Source organism: Rhinopithecus bieti, unplaced genomic scaffold (genome assembly GCF_001698545.2).
Source record: "Rhinopithecus bieti isolate Rb0 unplaced genomic scaffold, ASM169854v2 scaffold_7681, whole genome shotgun sequence".
NCBI classification, from domain to species: Eukaryota; Metazoa; Chordata; class Mammalia; order Primates; family Cercopithecidae; genus Rhinopithecus; species Rhinopithecus bieti.
Window position 1 is genome coordinate 6,973,670 of NW_016806571.1, and position 22,809 is coordinate 6,996,478.

At 37.1% G+C, this 22,809-nt stretch overlaps 1 protein-coding gene across 9 annotated transcripts in view; it reads left to right on the forward strand.

Moving 5' to 3' along the window:
* The window catches only part of CLIP4 (CAP-Gly domain containing linker protein family member 4), a 98,933-nt gene that overhangs the window by 63,178 nt on the left and 12,946 nt on the right, over nucleotides 1-22,809 (forward strand). For 7 of the 9 annotated variants that reach the window (XM_017877027.1, XM_017877030.1, XM_017877031.1 and 4 more), the window contains 6 exons: nucleotides 4,405-4,548; nucleotides 8,118-8,207; nucleotides 8,971-9,114; nucleotides 12,081-12,215; nucleotides 15,615-15,738; nucleotides 19,125-19,189. In XM_017877027.1, coding sequence (XP_017732516.1) covers nucleotides 4,405-4,548; nucleotides 8,118-8,207; nucleotides 8,971-9,114; nucleotides 12,081-12,215; nucleotides 15,615-15,738; nucleotides 19,125-19,189 — 702 coding nt within the window. The remainder of the gene's footprint in view (nucleotides 1-4,404; nucleotides 4,549-8,117; nucleotides 8,208-8,970; nucleotides 9,115-12,080; nucleotides 12,216-15,614; nucleotides 15,739-19,124; nucleotides 19,190-22,809) is intronic. The other 2 variants (XM_017877032.1, XM_017877035.1) reach the window with 1 other exon arrangement.

Here is a 22,809-nt window from a genome sequence, read left to right on the forward strand (position 1 = left end):
TTCCTTGAGCTGCTGTGAGCTCCACCCAGTTCGAGCTTCCCAGCGGCTTTGTTTACCTACTTAAGCCCCAGCAATGGCGGGCGCCCCTTCCCCAGCCCCGCTGCTGCCGTTGCGTTAGATTGCAGACTGCTGTGTTAGCAATGAGGGAGGCTCTGTGGGCGTGGGACCCTCCCAGCCAGGTGTGGGATATATTCTCCTGGTGTGCCCGTTTGCTTAAAGCGCAGTATTGGGGTGGGAGTCACCCGATTTTCCAGGTGTTGTGTGTCTCAGTTCCCCTGGCTAGGAAAAGGGATTCCCTTCCCCCTTGCGCTTCCCAGGCGACGCGATGCCTTGCCCTGCTTCAGCTCTCGCTGGTCGGGCTGCAGCAGCTGACCAGCACCGATTGTCCGGCACTCCCTAGTGAGATGACCCCAGTACCTCAGTTGAAAATGCAGAAATCACTGGTCTTCTGTGTCGCTCGCACTGGGAGTTGGAGACTGGAGCTGTTCCTATTGAGCCATCTTGCTCCGCCCCCCTGTCTTTCTTGATTTTTCCAGTTCGAGACATCTAGTGAGTTCGTACTATGACGAGAAAGATTTAGTGCTCTACATGAGACAATAGAGTATGACCTTAAATATACGGAGAGAATGTGAAACCCATTGTAACAGTTTCTTGGTTGACTTGTTTTTGGTATAGGATGTCCTTCAGTAGCTTTCTGACAAAGGACTCATGAGAAGTAAATGTGTTGAGTCCTTCTGTTCTAAACACACGTTGATTTCTCCCCTCATACTTCATGCGATAATTTGGGATAAGGAATGTTAGGTTGGATTTCATATTCTCTGAGTATATTTAAGGAGATACTCTAGTGTCTCAGGTAGAGTTTGACAGACTTTTTCTGTAAGGGGCCACATAGTAAATGTTTTAGGCCTTGTGGGCTCTGCACTTTCTGGTGCACCTGCTACTCAGCTCTGCTGTCGTAGTAAACAGGCAGCCATAGGCAGTGTATAAGCAAATGGATGTGGCTACATTTCAATAAAACTTGACCAATAAACAGGCAGTAGCCAGGATATGGCTGTTGGGCCATAGTTTACCAACTACTATCCTGAGCTTCCCGTGTTGCTGTTCAGAAGTTTTGAAGTATTGTTGTACAGATTATTTAGTATAAAATGAAAAGGAAAACAAAAGTAGGTACAGGTTTTCCATCTTCTATTTTGACCCTTTCTTCCTTCTAGGAAGCTTTTGGTATTTTTTCTCCTTTTCTTTTTTTTTCCTTCAGAGTTCATACCATTTTATTCCTTACCGATATTTTAGTGGGGTTGGAGAAGAAGAATTGGAGTTAAAGCTGTGTTCAGTGGGCCATGTTTATCTGGAAATTTGTTATTTTTGTCTTTCCAAATAATTCTTCATCATGTGTTTGTTTTCAGTTAAGCCTTACAGTTACATGTCGAGATTTGAGAAAAATCCTATCAATAATTCAGTTAGCCTGAGTAACTGAGTAATAGAGGCTGCCTGTATACTATGCATCCAGTCATTGCTTTACATTTAGTTTTGGTTCTCTGAAATGCTTTGGTTAATAAAAAAAAAAAAAAAAATAAGAAAAATGCAAACTATATAGATGAGGTTTTATATACTGAGGAAATCTTTCTAAGCCATAGAATTAAATGTTTAATTTAATACGCAAATATACTTTAGCTTACAGAAATTTCCTGGTGAGATTTTTTTTTGTTAGAAAATATATTTATTATTTATAGTGAAGTAGAGGTGTCAGTATTCATGATAGAGGTTATATCAGCCAAGGTTGCCTTCATATTGATAAAAATACCTTATCCACTTGTAATCATAAACATTATTCCAGTAAAAGAGGTACATTTTCTCTCCTCTTTTTTTTGCCTGTGTGATCACTATAAGTTAAAATGAAATAGGTCTTATATAATCAAAGGAGAAAAGAAAAAAAGAGAAAACCAACATACCGCAGCCTAGACAATTCCACCCAACACAGCTGCCTCCAGCAGTCTCTCCTCTCCCCACTCCAATTAATTTAGCCCTCTACCCCATCCCACTTTGTTAGCGGGAAGATTCACCAAATGATGGGGCTTGCTCAGAAGAGAAACATTTTCTGGTCAGTGGAAGTTGAAGAGAAAGTACAAAAAGATGGAGAGGGCTGCCCTTCTCTTTTAATAATTGTAAGAGGATTTACTAATACTGAAAAGTGTCCTTCAGTGACTGATCCCCGATCTAGACTTTGGCCCTTCAACTTGCTGCTGTCCAAAAAATCACACGTTTTCCCTGAGATGAAGAAAAACATAATTTATTGAACATTGTTATGACATTAATGACACAAATCAAACAAATGAGAAAAATACTCCATAGCCTGACTTCTCTTATACATGTTTATTTTAGGTTTCTTCCAATCCTGCCTGCTGTCTGTATTCCCACATACAATTTTTCACAAATATTACAGTGTAATCAAATATATAACTTAATTTTTTTGATTTTCTTTCTTTCTTTTTTTTTTTTTTTGAGACAGTCTCTCTGTCTGTCGCCCAGGCTGGAGAGCAGTGGCCTCCCAAGTTCAAGCGATTCTCCTGCCTCAGCCTCCCGAGTGGGATTACAGGCATGCACCATTGTGCCTGGCTAATTTTTGTATTTTTAGTAGAGATGGGGTTTTGCCATGCTGGTCAGGCTGATCTTAAACTCCTGGTCTCAGGTGATCCGCCTGCCTTGGCCTCCTAAAGGGCTGGGATTACAGGTGTGAGCCACCGCACCTGGCCTGATTTACTTTTCATATTTTTATATATTTCTACATAATCTTTATTGTCTTATAATGTTATAATGATATAGTGGTTTATGGATATAGTTAATTCATTCATCATATTGGCAGACAAGTATGTTTTCTCCTACTAATGAATAATATTATAGTGATGACATATTGAGATATACAACCTTTTCCTCCTATTTAGAGTATTTTCTCATGATTCATTTCCAGAAGTGTGATTGGGTCATTGTAGTAAACTAGAAATTGTGGCAGCTTTTGAAATGTATTTTTTTCTTTTAGTATACAGATGAAACCTTGTAACCTTTGTCAGTACCGTTAAATATAATTATTTCTTTAAAATTCTATTAAGTGGACTAGGTCAAGATTTTTGTTTTCTAAAAAGATCATACAAATTTACATTTCCAGGGTATAAAATAATTTCTGTCATCAAACCCTCGCCAACACTGGTTGTAATCATCATCATCGTCATCATTATCACCAAGCTTGAGAGAGAAAGAGAGAGAGAGGGTGTGTGTATGTGTGTGTGTGTTAGGGAAGGAAAACAATTTAGAGAAAGAATAGAAAGTCATGGAAAATCGCATAGATAGGAGACAGAAGAGAACATTGTGAATAAGTTAAAAAAGAAGATAGGAAAATCAGGATAAAGTAGTATGGACTCTGAGGTGGGAGAGAATTTTAAGATTAGCAGAAAAGTAGTGGAGTTGGTACTTCTTAGTTATTAACAAAGCACCACTTCTTATAGAGTCTCGAGCATTTCTACCCTGCTTTAAAACAAGTTGTTTTTATATTCCATTTTAGTCATAATGTATATTTGCTAGATTGTAAACACTCAGAGAGTGTAATATATATATTATGGCTTTATTTTCACCTTTTAAATATCTTAGCCAGATTATCTTGGTATTTATAGTCTATATTCACTATATTTAATGTCAGTGCATTCTTCTTATACTGGTTATTTTATTGTGTGGATAAACTCCTTTTTGATGGAATTTTGTACTCCCAACTGCTGCGGATAGGCAACCCCCTGCCCCTGCCGCTACCCTCCCCAGTGCACACTGTATTGTTTCCAGTTGTCAGGACCTGAGAGCCAGGCCTTTTAGAAAGATTATATTTTATAGTCAGAAAGCTTTATTTTATCCCTGCTATGTGTAACACACTGTAATTAGGTACAGTGGGGGAATGCCGATTTAAGTAATGTTTAAATTTTGTCTTTAAAAGTGTTAGTCTGGAAGAGAGATTAGACATGAACATAAAAAGCTATAATGTGGGATGAATATAACTTCCAAAGGAGATATAAGTTGGCATGGAAGAATAGGTTTTTATGCTCTATAGCTCACTATTATTTGCCAATTGCTTAGAAATAATAGAAAACTATTAATATTACCTTTACTAATTTCTCTTTCTCCTGAATTTCACTTAACAACTGAAATGTGGTTCTTACATTATTGATGTGTGGTTAGTCTCAAAAACTAGACTGTAAGCTCTTTGAGGGTAAGTATTGTGTCTTACATTTTTTTCCCTCTCATCATAGGACATACGGTGGGCATTAAAGGTTTATATTAAAGATTTATATTACTAATTAGTTGTACTTGTTCCTTTATTTGAAATGTTTTAACTGTTTAACACTAAAATTCTGCATTCTCCCTTAGGTATTTTTGCACCTCTTTCAAAGATAAGTAAAGCAAAAGATCGAAGGAAGAATGTAGCACACACTCCTTCTACAAAAGCTGCTGTCCCTCTCATCAGGTCCCAGAAAATTGACATAGCTCATGTAACGTCCAAAGTAAATACTGGTAAGTCAAACCACAAAGTTATTCGGTATTTTAGTTCTGCTTCAGTATTTTAATTTTATTTGTAGAATTCCTACTATTTAGATTGCTTCACTTTTTTTTGTTAGCCAACTATGAAACCTGAATTGAATAAAACCTGCATCTTGCATGTTTTTAAACCTCAATTTTAATGACTTCAGTCCCTAACAAATGTATTTCAGATTTGTTCCTTCCTTTTTTCCCCTTACCGTCTCCATACTTTTATCACACATAATCTATCCTCAAAGCTAGATTTCATACTTTCATCACACTTTTATGGAACAAAACTAGCTTTAGACTCCTCGCCTATTGAAGGATGTTTAGTGACTTCTCTTTTACCAGGAAAAAGTTCTGACTCCTGAAACTAGCAGTTGCGGCTCTCTTTCTTTATTGATAGAGTCTCGCATGGCTTCCATAGGTGAACTACAGTTTATCGTATCTCTTCCCTGTCTTTTACGTACGTTTTCTCACTCCTCCCTTCATACTTTTTCTCATGCTATTTATCTGGGTGCAGTAATTTGACTTCTGCCTTTTGAGGTCCTCGCCATTTTTTTGACTTCTTATTCCTATCCTGTTTCTCCATGAACACTTTCTTGATAACTCCAGTTCACTTTAATCTCCTCATTCCCTAACTTTGTATGTACTTTTTATCCATACTACCCAATTGTTATTTGTTATCTTGGGTTTTGTCCTCTGATTGCTTTATTTGTGCAGGTGTCCTATTCTGTCAGCAAAATTTCAAACTTTAACTGAACCATGAGAGCAAATTGTAGTGTTGTTTTCACTGTAGCAATGCACAAAATAGGTGCTCAATAAATACTTGCTAATTTGTAAATACTTGAGGTGGAAAGCTTTCTACTAGGATGAAAGGAATTTGTCCAAGAATTCGGCTGGCCTTTATATTCTATTCTGCTGGGCTATTTGAATATCCCTGTGTCAATACTGCACTCCATAGTAAGTAGTTTTTAAAAATAAGTCCTGATGTCCAGTAGTGGAGAGCCTCTTATCTCATTCTTGATCATTGTCTTGCCTGTTTTGGGCTTTTAAAAATCACACTTCTATATACAGTTTACAGTGAACTGTTAAGTTTCCTTTTAAAAATTCTGTTGAGGTTTTAACTGATATTTTAGTTAAAGCTTAAATCAGTGTGGAAAGAACTGACATCTTTACAATAGTCAGTTTTTAAATGATGAGTTTAGAATATCTTTCTATTTAATTAGGCCCTTTGAAAATATCTCAACAAAATTGTGTAATTTTTTTCTGCAGATATTTTGTATCTGCCTTGTTAGGTCTATTGGTATGTACTCCATACTTTTTGATGCTATTATAAGTAGCATCCTTTTAACCTGAAGCCCAGAAGTATACAGTAAATATGGACAGAAAGCTCCAAGGGAAGCCCCCTCTATTTCTGGTCTGAGGAGCAAAAAAGGGGTCTCCTGTTAGATAGAATGTGGATGAAATTGCCTGTTGTTTTTCTCGTTTGCCTTTTCTTTCCCTTGTTTCTCTCCCATCCAGTCCCCAGGCAATCCTCCATGGTATGGATGGGCAGCTATGGATGGGCACGCACCTGAAACCTCATGGAAGGGAGATCCGTGTCTCTGACCAGAGAAACTTTGGTCCAAGGACATAGGTGGAATCCCTACTGGTTTTTCTTCTGTTTTCTCACTGCTTGGCCCCAGAGGCACAATCAATCTCAAGATCATATGACAGAGCAAGGAAACTAAAGCTTAGACATTCTACTCAGAATACCAACAAGGGATGCCCAGGAGCAGGAAGTATCAGGGAAATCATGGAGAAGAGGGAGCTCAAGAAAGAGGCCTCACAATTTTGGCTGTGAACGCCTAGGTCTTCCTGCAAGTGGTGTATGCATGGATCTGACCAAAGCCTTTGGTCTCCTTGGTAGACCACTGCTTGGGTCCCAGCCTGACTACTGGGCTGCACAGCACATTAGACAAATTCAAATAGCACTGTAGAGGCTGCAGAAACGGAACCCACATCGGAACCACAGTGTGCAGAGGGTGGTCAGGAGCTTCCGCCTGGAGCCCACATGGGTGGACTGCCCTGCTGAAACGCAACCGTCAACATCCTCCATAGGATTTAAACACGACCTATTCCAGTGTCCATACATAATATTCAAAAGATACAAGATACAATTTTAAATTACCCAAAATATGAAAAACCAGGAAAGTCAATACCTCTTACAAGGAAAAAGACAGTTCAAGCATAGCAGCTTTGAGACTACATGGCCAGTGCAATGAACACATAAAGATTTTAAGTAATATAACCACACTCTAAGAATTAAGGGTGTAGCTGGGCATTGTGATGCACACCTGTAGTCCCAGCTACTCCAGAGACTGAGGCAGGAGGATCGCTTGAGTCCAGGAGTTTAGGCTGCAACGTGTATGATTGTGCCACTGCACTACAGCCTGGCTAACAGAACAAGACACTGTTTCTTAAAAAAAAAAAAAACAAACAAACGTGAACACTATTGAAACAAATGAAAAGAAAGTTTCAGTCAAGAAATAGAAGATATGAAAAAGAACCAAAGAGGTGTGTATGTATATATATATATATATATATACACACACACACGCGCGCACACACACACACACAAATAAGTACAAGCAGAATTGTAGAAATCTAAGACTGGTGAATTGTATCACTGCCAATATCCTGGTTGACATATTTATTATGCCATAATTTTGCAAAATATTACCTTTGGAGGAAACCCAAAGTGTACAGGGAATCTCCTTGTATTATTTGTATAAAAACTTTAAAGAAAGTATTTTATAACTGAAAACTATAATGAAAATAAAATGTCCTCTTCAGGTTGCCTTCATAAAATGTCTCCTCTCCACCCTCTTCATTCAGTTTCTGCTGTTGGAGTTCAGGCTCTAATGCTTGGACTATGCTAATAACGTCTGACTGGTCCCTGCTTCCAGCCTCTCCTGCTGTGGTTTCATTGCAGCCCTGCTGTCAGGAGAGTGTTATTTAACTAGACTGTTCATGCCAGTGTTCCTTTTCAAAGCCCAGCAGAGGCTCCTTCTTTGCAGAAGAGTTCTCAGTCCTTAGCTGGGCACTGTCACCCCCTCTGAGGTGTTACTGTGACCTGTCTGTCTAGTCTGGCTTCTCCTACATTCCAGAAGTACTCTAGTCTAGCCAAGCTACTCACCATTTTCTGTGTCTTAAGATTTTCTTTTTGTCCATCCAGAATGCCTGCCCTCAGCTCTTCCTGACCTCAGCTCTTCCTGACCATATGGCCAGTATTCTCAGGCAGAAATCTGACCTGTCCCTCAGGACCCATCTCAGAATGTCGTCATCTTGATGAGACATGAATTTATCTTTGTAGCCACTGTTATTGTCTCCTTCTCTTATGCTAGTACTTATATTAAAACATGTCCTCATATGTCTGTGCAGTTGTTATCCAGTATGTTTTCAGAAGTAAGACTTAGATAATGAGGGGTGCATGTACTTTAAAAAATACATTTTACGTTTAATGTTAAAATTCTTAATGTTAAAATTCTTGCTGAAAGTGTTTCATTTTTGTGTCCAAGGATTAATGACATCAAAAAAAGATAGTGCTTCTGGGTCAACACTTTCATTGCCTCCTGGGGAAGAACTGAAAACTGTGACAGAGAAAGACGGTAATATACCTCGTAACCTCTGTTTCTCAAAATTGAACTTTTGATGGAACTTTAAATTAATAGTCGGGAAACAGTTTATATGGAGGTTAAGTTTTAAAGTTGGTAAGGGAGAAATTACAGTAAAAACTAAACTTAGAAATCACTGAAGCAGCTCATACCAAACTATGTACGTTGTATTTTGTGTGTGTAAAACACTGTACTATGATTCTTTTGTCTTACTTGAATTAGATAACTACTAGATTTAAGAAAATAAAAGGAAATTCCATAATATAGATGGCTCTACACAAACGTTTCATTTGCCTTTAGCTATCAAATCATTAGATGAATTGAGCATAAGTATTCCTACTTGCCTCCTGGTTTAACTCAAAACGTCTTAATATTAAGCTTTTGTTGCCTTAAAACATACTAATATCATGTTTAATTTTTGTATAAGATGGGACTCTATGTCATCTAAGGTGAGAGGTGAGTGATGGTCATTAGATTAAGTAGTCAGTTTACATCAATTGATGTGGTGACACCTCTTATATAAGATTGTGATCTTACCGTGGGAATCCTTAAAATATTGCTTGTGTTATAAAATCTTTTATAGATAAACTGCAGTTGCTATTTGGATGAAATCAGGCATTTAATTTGACACTAGGTAATCCATAATTGAGGAAGTTATAAATGAAGAGTTTCAGAAAGATTTGCCTCGACGAGCTGCTTCTTGGTCCACATCTTATTTTCCACAGTTTGACACATTCTTTTTCTTTATCTGTTGCAGTTGCCCTGCTTGGATCTGTCAGCAGCTGCTCCTCTACATCTTCTTTGGAACACAGACAGAGCTACCCCAAGAAACAGAATGCAATCAGCAGTAACAAGAAGACAATGAGCAAAAGCCCTTCCCTTTCATCCAGAGCCAGTGCTGGTATCTATGGCTTTTTCAACCAGGCTTTCTTGGTGTTTTTTATCTTGGTTTGTTTGTAAGTAGATTTGCTCTTTTTAAATGTGTAGAAGGAACCCTTTACTTCAATCAGATTGAACTACTTTTACTCTTCCCCCGCCTCCCCCTGAGCCTTAAGCCTTAAGGTCTCTTCGTTTTGCTGTGTCAGATATAAGACTTTGCATTTATTTTCATGTAATTCATTCTTAGTGGTTTCACCTCATCTGAATTTAGCCTCTTCATAGGCCTTTGTGTCATCTTCATATTTAAAAAGCATGTGTTCTCTGTTTTTATTCAAGTGGTTGTTTTAAAACTATGTTTGCTTAAAACCTAGGAGAAGGTCAGAGGGTCCTCTCCCAGGATGGCAATACCAGCCAGTTCTGAGACGGCTTTTTAGCTGTGAACCTGCATAATCTCACTCAGTCCACATTTCTTCAGTTATTTGTAAAGATACATAAAACGCTTTATCAGACTTCCTTTTGAAATGACATAGATTTTGTCTGTTGAAGTTCACTTGTTTGCTGCCTATACAGTGAACTTGTCCGGAAAGGCAAAAGCCATCTTGGCAAAAATTGTTCTTCATGAACCTCTTTATTACCAGATTTTTTTTTTTAGTACTTCTTTTAATAGTACTTGTACTGAACCAACATTTTAGTATGGAAAATGTTCATGACAGATTTTTAAAAAAATACTTGATGGGAAAAAAATCTCCAAAACTCTCAACAATAACATTGACATAATAAGCCTAAACATTGGGACCCTAAAAGTAGAGAACCTGAAAGTGTTGCCTGAAATTGTTTGCCTGGAGTAGTTATTCTCTAAAGGGCTTCCTCTCTCCATACCCCCACCAGTGTGTGTTTATGTTGTGAGGAGCAGAGGTGAGAAGGTACAGTGCTGACACAGCCGTCCTGCTTGTCCGAATTTCATTCACGTTTTAAGGCCCCCTTCATTTGGCCTTTGCGCTTTTGACATTTACTTGATTTTCAAATTTATATGTGGGTATGGAATTAGTTTTTTAACCTTCTAAACAAAGTAGTCTAGCATGCCTATATATTTACCTTTTAAAAAATAAATTTGAGGGTTATGTTGACTTAATAGTGAAGATGAAGAGAGTGATCAGAGTGAGAAAGAGGACCTTTCAAAGAGGGAAATGGGCAGAGAATGGGAGATATGGGAAAGTCTGTGTTGGGAACCCCAGAGACATTTACTTAAAACATGTTTCTGGAGTGGGTAGATATTCCACTTTTTCTATAGATTTGCATTTGAGGGAGATGTAGACTGCAGAGAACGAACAATAATGGAAAGTTAGGTTAAAAAATTAGAGAAAGAAGAGTAGAAATAAAGGATTTGGGGAATGGGAAAGGTAGGGACCTCAGCCTCATCATATCCCATTGTTTTTTACTTTTTTTTTTTTCTTTTATTAAAGACAAGGTCTTGCTGTGTCACCCAGGTGGAGTGCAGTGTTGCAATCATAGCTACTGCAGCCTTCTACTCCTGGACCCATGTGATCCTCCCACCTTGGCCTCCCAAAGTGCTGGGATTTACAGGCGTGAGCCATCATGCCTAGCCTGTGTCCCACTGTTGAACTTGCCATCTTCGGTTCATTGTCTACAGGCAACAAGGGGATGGGCCTGAGGATTTCTGGTCACTGAGTCTTGGTTTTAATCTAGGTGTACCACTTACTGGCTGTTGACAAGTGTGTCTTAGTTAATTCCTGAGTTTGTATCTTATTTTTCAGTATAATTTTTAGGAAAAGCACTTTATAAACTATGAAGTGCTGTAGAATAATAGTTATGGTGAGGGCCTAGGACTTACTGGTATAATCCAGACCTTCTCCATGGGTTTATGTTCCTTGTTTAGTTGCTGTGTTTTTGGTCTCTTCTTTTTTCACAGTATGACTTACCCTTCATCCCATGCCCTCCTTCAGAGTTCTCTACTCTCTCTCAGATGGCAGCTCTTCAAATCTCTGTTTATGTAGTGACGGGACAAGGCTCAAGCGCCCACCTCTTCTCTTTCAGCTGTTATATTTGAACAGCTTTCTAGATCATATTTCTCTAGGACTTCTGTGTTTAATAGTGGGCATTTCAAGGTTTAGTTTTGAATGAATCAAGTTGAGAGGCCAGTGGTTTTGTGCTTAATAACAAAATCAATTTAGGATAATTGGGACCATATAGCAATTTAACCTTCAAATCATGCTACCTTTGGCTGGTCACAGTGGCTCATGCCTGTTATCCTAGAACTTTGGGAAGCTGAGGTGGGAAGATCGCTTGAGCCCAGGAGTTTGAGACCAGCTTGGTCAATACAGCGAGACCCTGTTTCTTAAAAAAAAGAAAAAGTCAAATCACACGACTTTTAATATAATTTACACTGAGTCTAAGTGAACTATTAATAATATAATTCTAGTATTTTAGTAGAATAGAAATTGGCAAACTATGGCCCATGGGCAAAATCTGACCTACCACTTGTTTTTATAAAGTTGTTTGGAATCCAGCCATGCACATTTAAAAAAATGTATTGTCTATATTTGCTTCCATGCTGCAGTGGCAGAGTTCAATAGCTGTGGCAGAGGTATGGCTAGCAAATCCTAACATATTTACTGTCCAGCTCTTTGCAGAAACAGTTTGCTGTGACCCCTCTTCTAGTAGAAATGCTGCAGGCAATATTGGCAGAGTTGGTACTTTACCAGGGATAAGGTTTTGTGAATTTCCCATGGCAGTAATTTTCCCAGGAAACTCTTCACATTTCCTTTGAGTAACTTGACCTCACACGTGAGAAACATGACTGTAGATGACTTATGTGATGAAAGGCATCAGATATTAAGATCACCAACTAATTAGACTAGTTAGAATACCTAGTGTGTTTTTTTTGGCTAATGTGCTTTTGAGTTTTCTCCCTTTGTTTTTTCTCCTGTTTTCCTGCCCTGCCCCCGTGTCCCTCCCCGACTTAAACAGGTTTGAATTCCTCAGCAACATCTACAGCAAATAATAGCCGTTGTGAGGGGGAGCTCCGCCTCGGAGAGAGAGTGCTAGTGGTAGGACAGAGACTGGGCACCATTAGGTTCTTCGGGACAACAAACTTCGCTCCAGGTAACTCATCTGCGTATTGGCTTAACTTGAATTCTTTAGAGTACAAAAGGTTTAAAATTTTACATGTAAATAGAATTTAATTGTAGAGAAATCTTGATGAACAGTTTTTATGGATGGCAGCTATAGCACAGAAAATGTGAAACGATGATGAAAACTTAGACCGTGTTTACTCAGGTGGGTGGTTCCCCATACATTTTTGTCTTGCCACTTGTGTTTTAAATGGTCAGTGTTAAAAATTAGTTGTCATTCTCCAGTTTTACTCCTACCGATTGATGGGTGTGCTAAGTGACAGGCAAACATTCTAGGATTAGATTTTTGCTAAGGATAGTCTTTAAAATAAGTAGTAAATAATGAGTTGACTGTATACCTTTTTATCAGAGTGGCTTGCAGAGAAAAGCACACAAAAGAGCTCAAAATACATTTTTTTGGGGGGCTCTTAAAAATACATGTTTGTGTATTTATATATTCATTCCAATCTATACTTAACATTGTGTTTCCAAAAGTAAAGATTACTTTCTATTTTTTTTTCTTTTAAGATGGAGCTTTGCTCTCATTGCCCAGGTTGGAGTGCAATGGCATGATCTCGGCTCACTGCAACCTCTGCCTCCTGGGTTCAAGTGATTCTCCTGCCTCAGCCTCTCGAGTAGCTGGGATTACAGGCATGCGCCACCACGCCCAGCTAATTTTGTATTTTTAGTAGAGATGGGATTTCTCCATGTTGGCCAGGCTGGTCTCGAACTCCCAGACTCAGGTGATCTGCCTGCCTCGGCCTCCCAAAGTGCTGGGATTACAGGTATGAGCCACTGTGCCCGGCCGGTTTACTTTGTTTTGTGTTGTCAGTGATTAATAATTTTAAACAGAAGTCAGTTGAACAAAAACAAGTTTGTATATTTTAAATAGCAATATGCTATTTTAACACACGGTGGCATTGCAGTATTTTAGGAAAAGGTTATCTAGAACATTGATTTTTTAAAAAAAGTTTGTAGCATTTAGCCAAGAACTATGAGGGATCTGAGATTTTACCCTATTTGCAAGCTAACAAATTTGCCTGCCACAGTTTCATAGATGGTGGTGGCAGATATTGTGAGTACTAGAGTCATCACAAGTTAGAGACAAAGCACTGTAGTACTCACAGTCATAGCAGTAGCCAGAGTATCAGCATTTTCTTGAATTTTCCCTTAGTGTTAGTTCTCACAGGGTGAGAGCGAGTGAGCCAGGTGTCACCTGCACAGCCAGTGTTTTTTTGTTCCAGGAGAGGACCCCAGAACTTAGGGAATCTGAATCTTTAAACTGAACTTATTGTGCACATGCCTGCCATTTGCTCTGGTGGGAGATGCTATCTCTGTCCTCCAGGGCTGTCCCCTACACAGACGTTTATGAAAAGGTAGTCTAGAACAAAAGTAGTCACTGCCTCTACCCGTAAGACATGCGGAAACATGACAGGACCGTAGGTGCCTGTCTCCCAACACAGTCTTGTTTCACTAATACCACTTACAATTAATTGCAAGCCAGCTGCTTGATTTGAGTTAGGTGTTTTATAATTCATGACTTTCTTAGGTCTCCAGGTAGTAATTGAGATTAGTTAGGATATGCTTAATATAGGATTCAAATAAAAACTTAATCCCAGAGGTAGGTTATTTTTTTACAGTTACCATATGTCTTTTGAGTTTCCTTTCTCTGATGATATTAAATCATGATAGAATGGTTTGGTTCTTTGGATATAATTCTTCATTTTAGGTTGATTTCCATTTTTAAATTCCTGATATAAAGCATTTAGAAATTTGGGAAGTAGTAAGCAAATATAATAAAAGATGGAAACTTTTTTGTTAAAAACGTTCTGTCCTGTAAGGAAGTAGTTGTATCAAAAATTAATCACTGCTGCAGAACAGTGGTAATATCTTCAGTATTTGGAGGTTATAAGATCTAGATTTGAGAGAGGTCATATTTAATCTCATCAGCATTTTTTTATCAGCGACACCTTGGAAAGAAAATTAACATTTAAATGGCAAGATATCCATACCACACCACTGCCAAGGTGTAGTCTTTATTGTTAACACTTGCCATATGTATTTCTACTGTACGATACACGTTTCCAAGAGTTACATGGTTAACATTAGTAATTATATGGTAAATTAAAGTGGGAAAATGCAAAAATTATATAGGAAAGCATAAAAGGCAGAAGCAAGTAAAACTTGGAAAATTGTAACTGTAGCACTGAGAAGTAACAGTGGCAACCAGACTAACCTGGTTTAGGACATTCGGAAATGTGATGACCTATTTTCAGAGCGTTAGTGCGGCTTAACAATAGTTTTGTAGACATTACTTGTATTACATAATAGGAAATGGACTCAGGTATCATCTTTTTATACATAGAGGAAAAAATTAAGAACTTGTGAATTGGTTTTTTTTAGAAGGCATTAAGAGCTTGTGAGTTGGTCTTTTAGAAGGCATATAATTAACTCTTTGAACTAGTAATCTGGAAGAAACACTATTTTTGTAATTTGTAATAAGTTTCTTGATATCTATGCCCCTGTTTTTTACTTGATACTGATTATAAGAGACCAAATACAATTACTACTGTACGCTCCTTTTAAATCACAAATAAATGGACTATTAGATACTTTTAATTGGTCTTGAGGCACCCTCAATTCGAAAATCCTTATTTTAGGATTATGTGTTACCTTATATTGGGTAAAACCACATTTAAAGCAACCTTGCTACTTTAATTTTAGGCTCTCTAGAAAAGGAAATCCTGTTATTTCCTTCAGAATAGGTCCTTTTAAATACAAAAGTCTTTAAAATAATTCTCCCTATTAGCTAACCTAAACCTTTTCATTTAGGTAAAAAAAGATTTTCTTTTATCTTGGGTAGAAAAAAGAAAAGCACTCACCATGATGTCTAGTGGTATTTTCTATAATATTTTTGTCCTTCTTTAATTATGTGAGTGCTGTTTGTGGTGTTCTAATGTTAGGTGAGTAAGATGAAAAGATTGCATGTTCATTTTATGATTTTTAAATCTCAATATTATGTTTCACTTCTTTCACTGAAACACATTATATTACCGAGTCAAGAACAGTTTTTCATTGCAGCTTTTAGATATATTTTGGTCATATACTGTTTGCACAGTTGCCAATTCTTGCCAAATTTGTGTTTGTGCATTTTATTTTCCTCCTTTAATGTACTACTCTGCAATTATACTTGTAAAATGTTTTTCCTGTTCACTTTTCGAATTTTCAGAGTTTACAGTTTTATCATTTGAGATCTTAATGAGTATCATGATCTTCCCTCATTTTGGTCATTTATGGAAATGTTAAACCACCTAGACTTTGGTTTTATATAGTAGCATAACAGTTTTGGATAAAGTACAGATGCTTTTAAAATGCAATATTCATGTTCTAGGATATTGGTATGGTATAGAGCTTGAAAAACCCCATGGCAAGAATGATGGTTCAGTTGGAGGTGTGCAGTATTTTAGTTGTTCTCCAAGATATGGAATATTTGCTCCCCCATCCAGGGTGCAAAGGTGAGAGAATGAAATTTATGTTTATTTACAGAAACTTTTCGTAATTTGCAATGGTTAATAGAGACACTAATTTTATATTAAAGACATGCTCTGATCGTAGCTCGTGTCTTCTTTCAAGGGGTTAACCAACCACCTTCAGAGAGAAGGCTCATGGAAAGCTAAATTTGCTTTGCTGAGGATTTGCAATTTTAAAAACCTCCTTTATTCCTCATTTGCAAACCCTGTGAGTATGTGTAGGCTATTAGAAGTGGCGTTTGGAGCTAAGAACAGTGAGAGCAGCAAGCTTAATCTGTCATGCAAACAAAAGTAAAAATGCTCTCTGATTGCTTCAGTCACATCCTAACTACATTAAATTTCCTGCCAGCAGGCACCCCATTCATTCTCCTACAAACCTAATGGAACCAAAATGGCTTTTCCTCTGATTTCTTTAGTTTTCAAAATAGATAGGCAGTAGATCTTTGGGGAAGTGAAGCTTCAAGGATTTTATATAACATACCTCCTTGGTGTTTCTTCTTAAGATAGTATCTTTCTCACCACCTCATCTGGCTTTAAAAAACAAGTTGCGCAGAAACAAAGTCCTCATAAAATTCCAGATATCGTTATGTGAAATGGCTTCTCTTATGCTGTGGAAGAAGTCGCTTGGTACGCCTTTGAGTGGATGGGAAATGGGACTAATCTTTAAATGAGAGATAACATACATGGCATCATCACATTCATGAGACTAGAACTACGATCACAATCTGGGAGTCTTGTCTAGTTTTCCCTTACAACTAGACTGTTGTGACTATCTCCTGGCAAACTGAAGTTTTTACATCCATTTCTCCCTCGGTTTCTTTTTCTTAGTGAATCATTACATATTTGTTTAGTATTAATTTCCTTCTGTGATATACTTAATGTAATTTTCTTCTTATTTATGGTGATATATAATTTAAGATACAGTGTTTTGTAGTTTATAAAGTATCTTCACTTAAATGTTGTTTCATTTGATCCTAATAAATATTGATCAGGTAAGCTGGAAAATAATAACTATCACAAATATTTGTTGAGCGTTTAGTAAGTGGGTAGGCTCTGTACGGTGTACTTTAGATGCATACCTCATTAATTCCCCCAGACCCTGTGAGCTGTAAGCTGTTAGGATCATTCCCATTTTGCAAATGAAGAAACAGGTTTCAAAGAGATAAGTGATTTAGCTAAAGTCATACAGCTAATTAGCTGAGGAGCTGGACTCAGCCCGGGTGTGTTACTTTGTAATTATTTTTTTGTAAGCCCTTGCTTTTAGATGGTTTGTTCTTTTTTTTTTTTTTTTTGGTATTTATTTTATAAACAAAGAAAAGGAAGTGTGCTTATACATGCTGGGGTCTGTTTGCAGGGCTCTTCATATATTAACCTGTTTACTGCTCTCCAGTAACCCTGTGGTGCAGGCACCCTGTTCCATAGATGAGGAAAGTAAGTCACAAGAGGTGACATGTGCTGTGCTCCCAGCTGGGGATTTGAACCCAGGTAGTCTGGTATCAGCGTGCATGCCCTTAACCATAACCCTATAATGGTTAGGAGAGCTTCAGGGACCTTCTTCAGGGCATATATCTTGTAAATAATTGGTTTGGGAGTAAAATCCATGCTGAGTCACCAGTCAGTCTTCTGTGTTCTCATGTTACTTTGGGCATATCTTCATCAAAACATTGCAGCAGTCTCTTAGAAGTTTTGTTTGTCTCCTAGTCATGAGGACTGGGATTCTGCTTTTCATGTTTGATTACCCAGAGTACATAGTTTGGCATATTTTAGGCACAGTAAATATTGATCCAATCTGATTCCTAGTTCAGTGGTTTTATGCTGTAACAGCTTTTTCCCCCTCCTTTACATTGTAAAGCCACTTTCTTATGGTTTCATCTTTTCTTTCTTGCTTTGTTTCTGCAGCACACGTTTTTTACTTTTTTTTTTTGATTGCCTTCTATTTGGTTTTCTTTAAGGTGGTGCATTTAAAAGCAGCCCCCTCTGCTTAAAAAAAAATAAGGCTGTCTCTAAATGAACTGCTATCTCAATCCAGCTGTCTTCCTGTCATCTTCTGATTGTCTCATTCATCATCATCAAATACTATTAAGTGTCTTTTAGCACTTATGCTGTGCTAGGCATTCTATAAGCAAATAAAACAGACATGGTCCCTGATTTTGAGGAGTTTCTAATCTGAACCAGCTTTGGAACTCTTGAAAGATACCACTGATCTTCAAAATGGAAGAATTTTAAGCCAGGGACTATCCCAGAATGTTTGCACACATGATTTTTTTCTGCTTGGATGGCTTTCTACACCCACCTACTATTGCCCGACTTTCACCTAGTTAATACCTTTTCTTCTGCTAATATATGACTCAGTCAAAACTTCTTTAGAGAAATTCTGAGAAAACTCACTGATGAGGTTAATCACACATACACACAGACACACACACACACACACACACACACACACAGACACATTGCTCAAGTGATCTTCATTAGCATAGTATTCACTTTCTTAGTTCTTACTATTATTAGGCACTTACTACTAATGAACTGATTACTTCTAGAATTCACTCCCTCTCAACTGTCTGTTACTGCTTCATTCAAACATCCGTCCTTTTCATAAAATCATATTCTTTGTGTCCATCAGTCTCTCATTGTGGTATGTTGTATATCATGTAAAAATGATGCCTGTGAATTGTAATGTGAAATTGCAAATATTGCAAGAGTTGCAGGATTTCTTGATGGTAATAAGATATGCTGGAGGAAGTGATTGACAAATGACGGCTTTCCAGATTTAGGTCACTAAACAGTTGAAAGAAAATGAGACTGTCAGGATTGACTTTTTAAAAATAAAGAATGATTTGAATATCAAAAAATGAAGGAAAACCCATTGGGAAAGTGACCTTTATGATTGTGGCTTAGAGTCAAATATAAAGTAAAAGATGTTGAATTGTATTAGCCATATAGTTTTACCAGAAAAATCACTCACACAAACTCAGCCAATGTATTTTTCTTTCAATTTAAGAATTAGTGCCTTTTCACAGTATTAATCTAACATTTGTTAAGTTTAATATAAAATAAACATATTTTCATATTTTTTAGTTTCACCTTTGAAGATGAAGTTACAAAGAAATAAATTCAGGTCCATATTTTAGGTGAATTCACTTGAATTTTTTTCCTGCACTAATTATCTTTGGATAGTGAGAACCTCTTCTATTTAATTATTGTTTTTCTTCCATGCCAGATGGAAGCTCATTTCTGGCTTATAATGGACACTCAATAAATATTTGTCTAATGAATGACTACAATTGGGGTAAAAAACTTAGTTGATAGCCAGTCTTAAACCTGAAAACCAGCTACTTCTAACGAGGTATACTTTGTTTTATTCATAGAGTTACAGATTCCCTGGATACCCTTTCAGAAATTTCTTCAAATAAACAGAACCATTCTTACCCTGGTAAGACTACACAGTTTTGTGGTCCTAATCATTATTTCTTTGCTTTCATTTATTGAAAAATTTTTATTGTGAGGTATATATGTATACAAAAGGGTCTATCAACTGTATTTGTATAGTTTGTGTAATAATAGAGCAGACATCTGTTACCTATCCCCTGGCTGAAGAAGATGATGACCTGACCTGTAGAAACCCCTGAGTACCGCATCATCTCATCTGCCTCCCTCTTCATATACCCCATCCTCAGGTGGAGGAGTCTTGAATTTCACATTAATTATTCCCTTGATTCTCTTTATTTTTATCACCCATATATAGATATATCAATAAATCATATGTGTTTAGTTTTGGTTGTTTGCTATTTTGTTATTTAGCATTCCATTGAAATATTCATTCCATAATTGATGGTTATTTGGGTTATATCCTGTTTCTTTTCTATTACAAACTGTGTTCTCGTGCACACTTGAAGTTTCTCTAGCATTGCCAGGCATGGAATACCTATGTCCTCCACCTTCCTAGGTAATGCCTGCCTGTCTGTATTGCATACTGTATCTGTGATGGACAGGAGCCTCTGCTGCTCCTCACCTCATTAGTACTTACCTTGTTTGATTTAGAAGTCTTTCCCTATCTGAAGGGCTTAAATGGTATTTCTTTACAGTTTTAATTTGCATTTTCTAGATTACAAATGAGGATGAGCCTGTTTTCATGCTTATAGGCAGTATGCCTTTCCTGTATTATAAAGTACCTGTTCAAGTTTCTTGCCCGTTTTCAGGGGGTGGTTTGTCTTTATCTTATTAATTTGTAGGCTTCTTTGTGTATTTTGGGGACAAACATTTTGTCAATTTCATGTGTGGCAAATATCTTGCCCAGGTTGTTACTTGTCTTTAATCTTTTATTTATTATTTTGGTGTCTTTAGATTAGCAGAACTCCTTAATTTCTTGTAGTCAAAATAGCAAAACATGTTATGGTTTGCCCTTTTCGTTTTAAGAAATCTTTTCTTAAAATTGAAGTTATGAAGATATTTTCTTACGTTGTTTTCTAAAAGATTGATATTTTTGTGTTTCCCATTTGTCAGTTTACTCAGAATTGATTTTGTGTGTGGTAAGGATCTAATTTCTTTTTTTTCTTTTGCACGGATAACCATCTGTGAAAGAATGATTTGTATGATACCAATCCTTGAATAATTGTTAAGGTTAATTTTATGGTCCACTCTAGTAGGTATGTTGTTTTAATTTGAAATTCCCTCCTGTTTTAATTTGGGATTTTCTAAAGATGTTCGATGGTGTTTTGGTTGCTAGGGATGCTGTGACAAAGTACCACAGACTGGGTGGTTGAAACACAAAAATTCATTTTCTCAAAATTCTGGAGGCTCTACAAGTCTGAGATCAAGGTGTTGGCAGGTTTGGTTTATTCTGAGTCCTTTCTCCATGCCTTGTAGATGGCCTTCTATCTCTGGTGTCTTCATGTGGTCTTTTTCATTGTGTGTGTGTGTGTTCCCTTCTCCTCATAAAGACACTAGTCATGTTGGATTAGAGCCCATCCATATGACCTCATTTAACTTAATTACCTCCAATTACATATGACCTCATTTTACCATAATTATCTCCAAATATAGTCACATTCTGAAATGCCAGGAGGTTAGGACTTCAGCGTATGAGTTTTTGGGGGACACAATTCAGTCTGTAACAGATGCTGATTATCTTTTCATATGTTTATGTGCCATCTCTTTTTTTGTATTTTTTATTGACATATCATAGTTGTACATATTTTCGGGGTACATGTGATAATTTTATGCACATATACAATGTGTAATGATTAAGTCAGGGTAATTGGGATATCTATCACCTCAAACATCGATCTTTGTGTTGGGAATATTATAATTCTTCTCTCCTAGCTATTTTGAAATATACAATAAGTTATTAACTATAATTTTCCCCCTGTGCTATTGACTACTAGAACTTATCCCTTCTATTTAACTGCATGTTTGTGCCGGTTAGCCAACCTCTCTTTATCCTCCTTCCCACCCACACACCCCTCCCAGCCTTTGATGTGAATCATTCCACTCTACCTTCACAAGCTCCACTGTTTTAGCTCCTGCACCTGAGTGAGAACGTGTGGTATTTGTCTTTCGGTGCCTGGCTTATTTCACTTAACCTCCAGTTCCATCCATGTTGCTGCGAGTGACAGGATTTCATTCTTTTTATGGCGGAATACTCCTCCACTGTGTACATACACCATATTTTCTTTCTCCATTCATCCACTGGTGGACACTTAGGTTGATTCCATATCTTGGCTGTTGGGAATTGTGCTGCAGTAAACATAGGAGTGCGGCTATCTCTTCAATGTACTGATTTCCTTTCTTTTGGATATATACCAGCAGTGGAATTGCTGGATTCTATGATAGTTCTATTTTTAGTTTTTTGAAGAACCTCCATCCTGTTTTTCCATGATAGCTGCAGTACTGCTTATTCCCAACAGCGTACAACAATGTCCCAACAACGGTATGCTGTATCTTTTTTGATGAGGCGCCTGTTCACATCTTTCACTCATTTTTAAGTTCTGTTTGCTGTTTTCTTATTGTTCTTTGTATATTTTGAATACCAAACATGTATCAGACATGTGTTTTGCAAATATTTTCCCCCAGTCTGTGGCTTGTCTTTTCATTCTCATAACAGTGTATTTCACAGAGCAGAAGCTTTTAGTTTTAATGAAGTCCAAGTTATCAATTTTTTATTTCATGAATTGTGCTTTTGTGTTTTATCTAAAAGTCATCATCAAACCCAAGATCACTCTGATTTTTGTCCTGTGTTATCTTCTAGGAGTTTTATAGTGTTGTGTCTTATACTTAGATCTATGATCCATTTTGAGTTAATTTTGGGGTAAGATATGAGGTCTATATCTAGATTTTTTTTTTTTTCACATGTGAATGTCCAGTTGTTGGAGTATTATGTGTTGAAAAGACTGTCTTTTTTTCCATTGAATTGGCCTTTGCTCGTTTTTCAAAGATCAGTTGACTAATTTATATGGGGCTGTTTCTGGGCTCTCTGTTCTGTTTCATTGATCTATTTGTCTAATCTTTTGCCAGTACCACACTGTCTTGATTACTGTAGCTTAATAGTAATTCTTCAGGTTGAGTAGTGTCAGTCCTCTGGTTTTGATCTGCTTCTTCAGTGTTGTGTTGGCTATTCTGGGCCTTTCACCTGTGTATATACACTTCATAATCAGTTTGTTAATATCCAGAAAGTAACTTGCCGGGATTTTAACTGGGATTGCATTGACTATATCGATCAAGTTGGGAAGAACTGACATGTTAATAGTCTTTTTACTTATGTACATGGACTATCTCTCTATTTATATCTTCTTTGATTTCTTCCATCAGAGTTTTATAGTTTTCCTCATATAGACTTTGTACATATTTTGTTAGATTTATACCTGTGTATTTAATTGTTTGGCATTAATGTAAATGGTGTTGCTTTCATAATAATATTTTTTTTATCTTATACTAGCGTTCTTTTGGTTAAGTATTTGCCTAATATATCTTTTCTGTCCATTGACTTGTAACCTTTCTATGTTCTTGTGTTTTAGAATATTTATAAATGGAATATAGTTAGGTTTTCTTTTATTA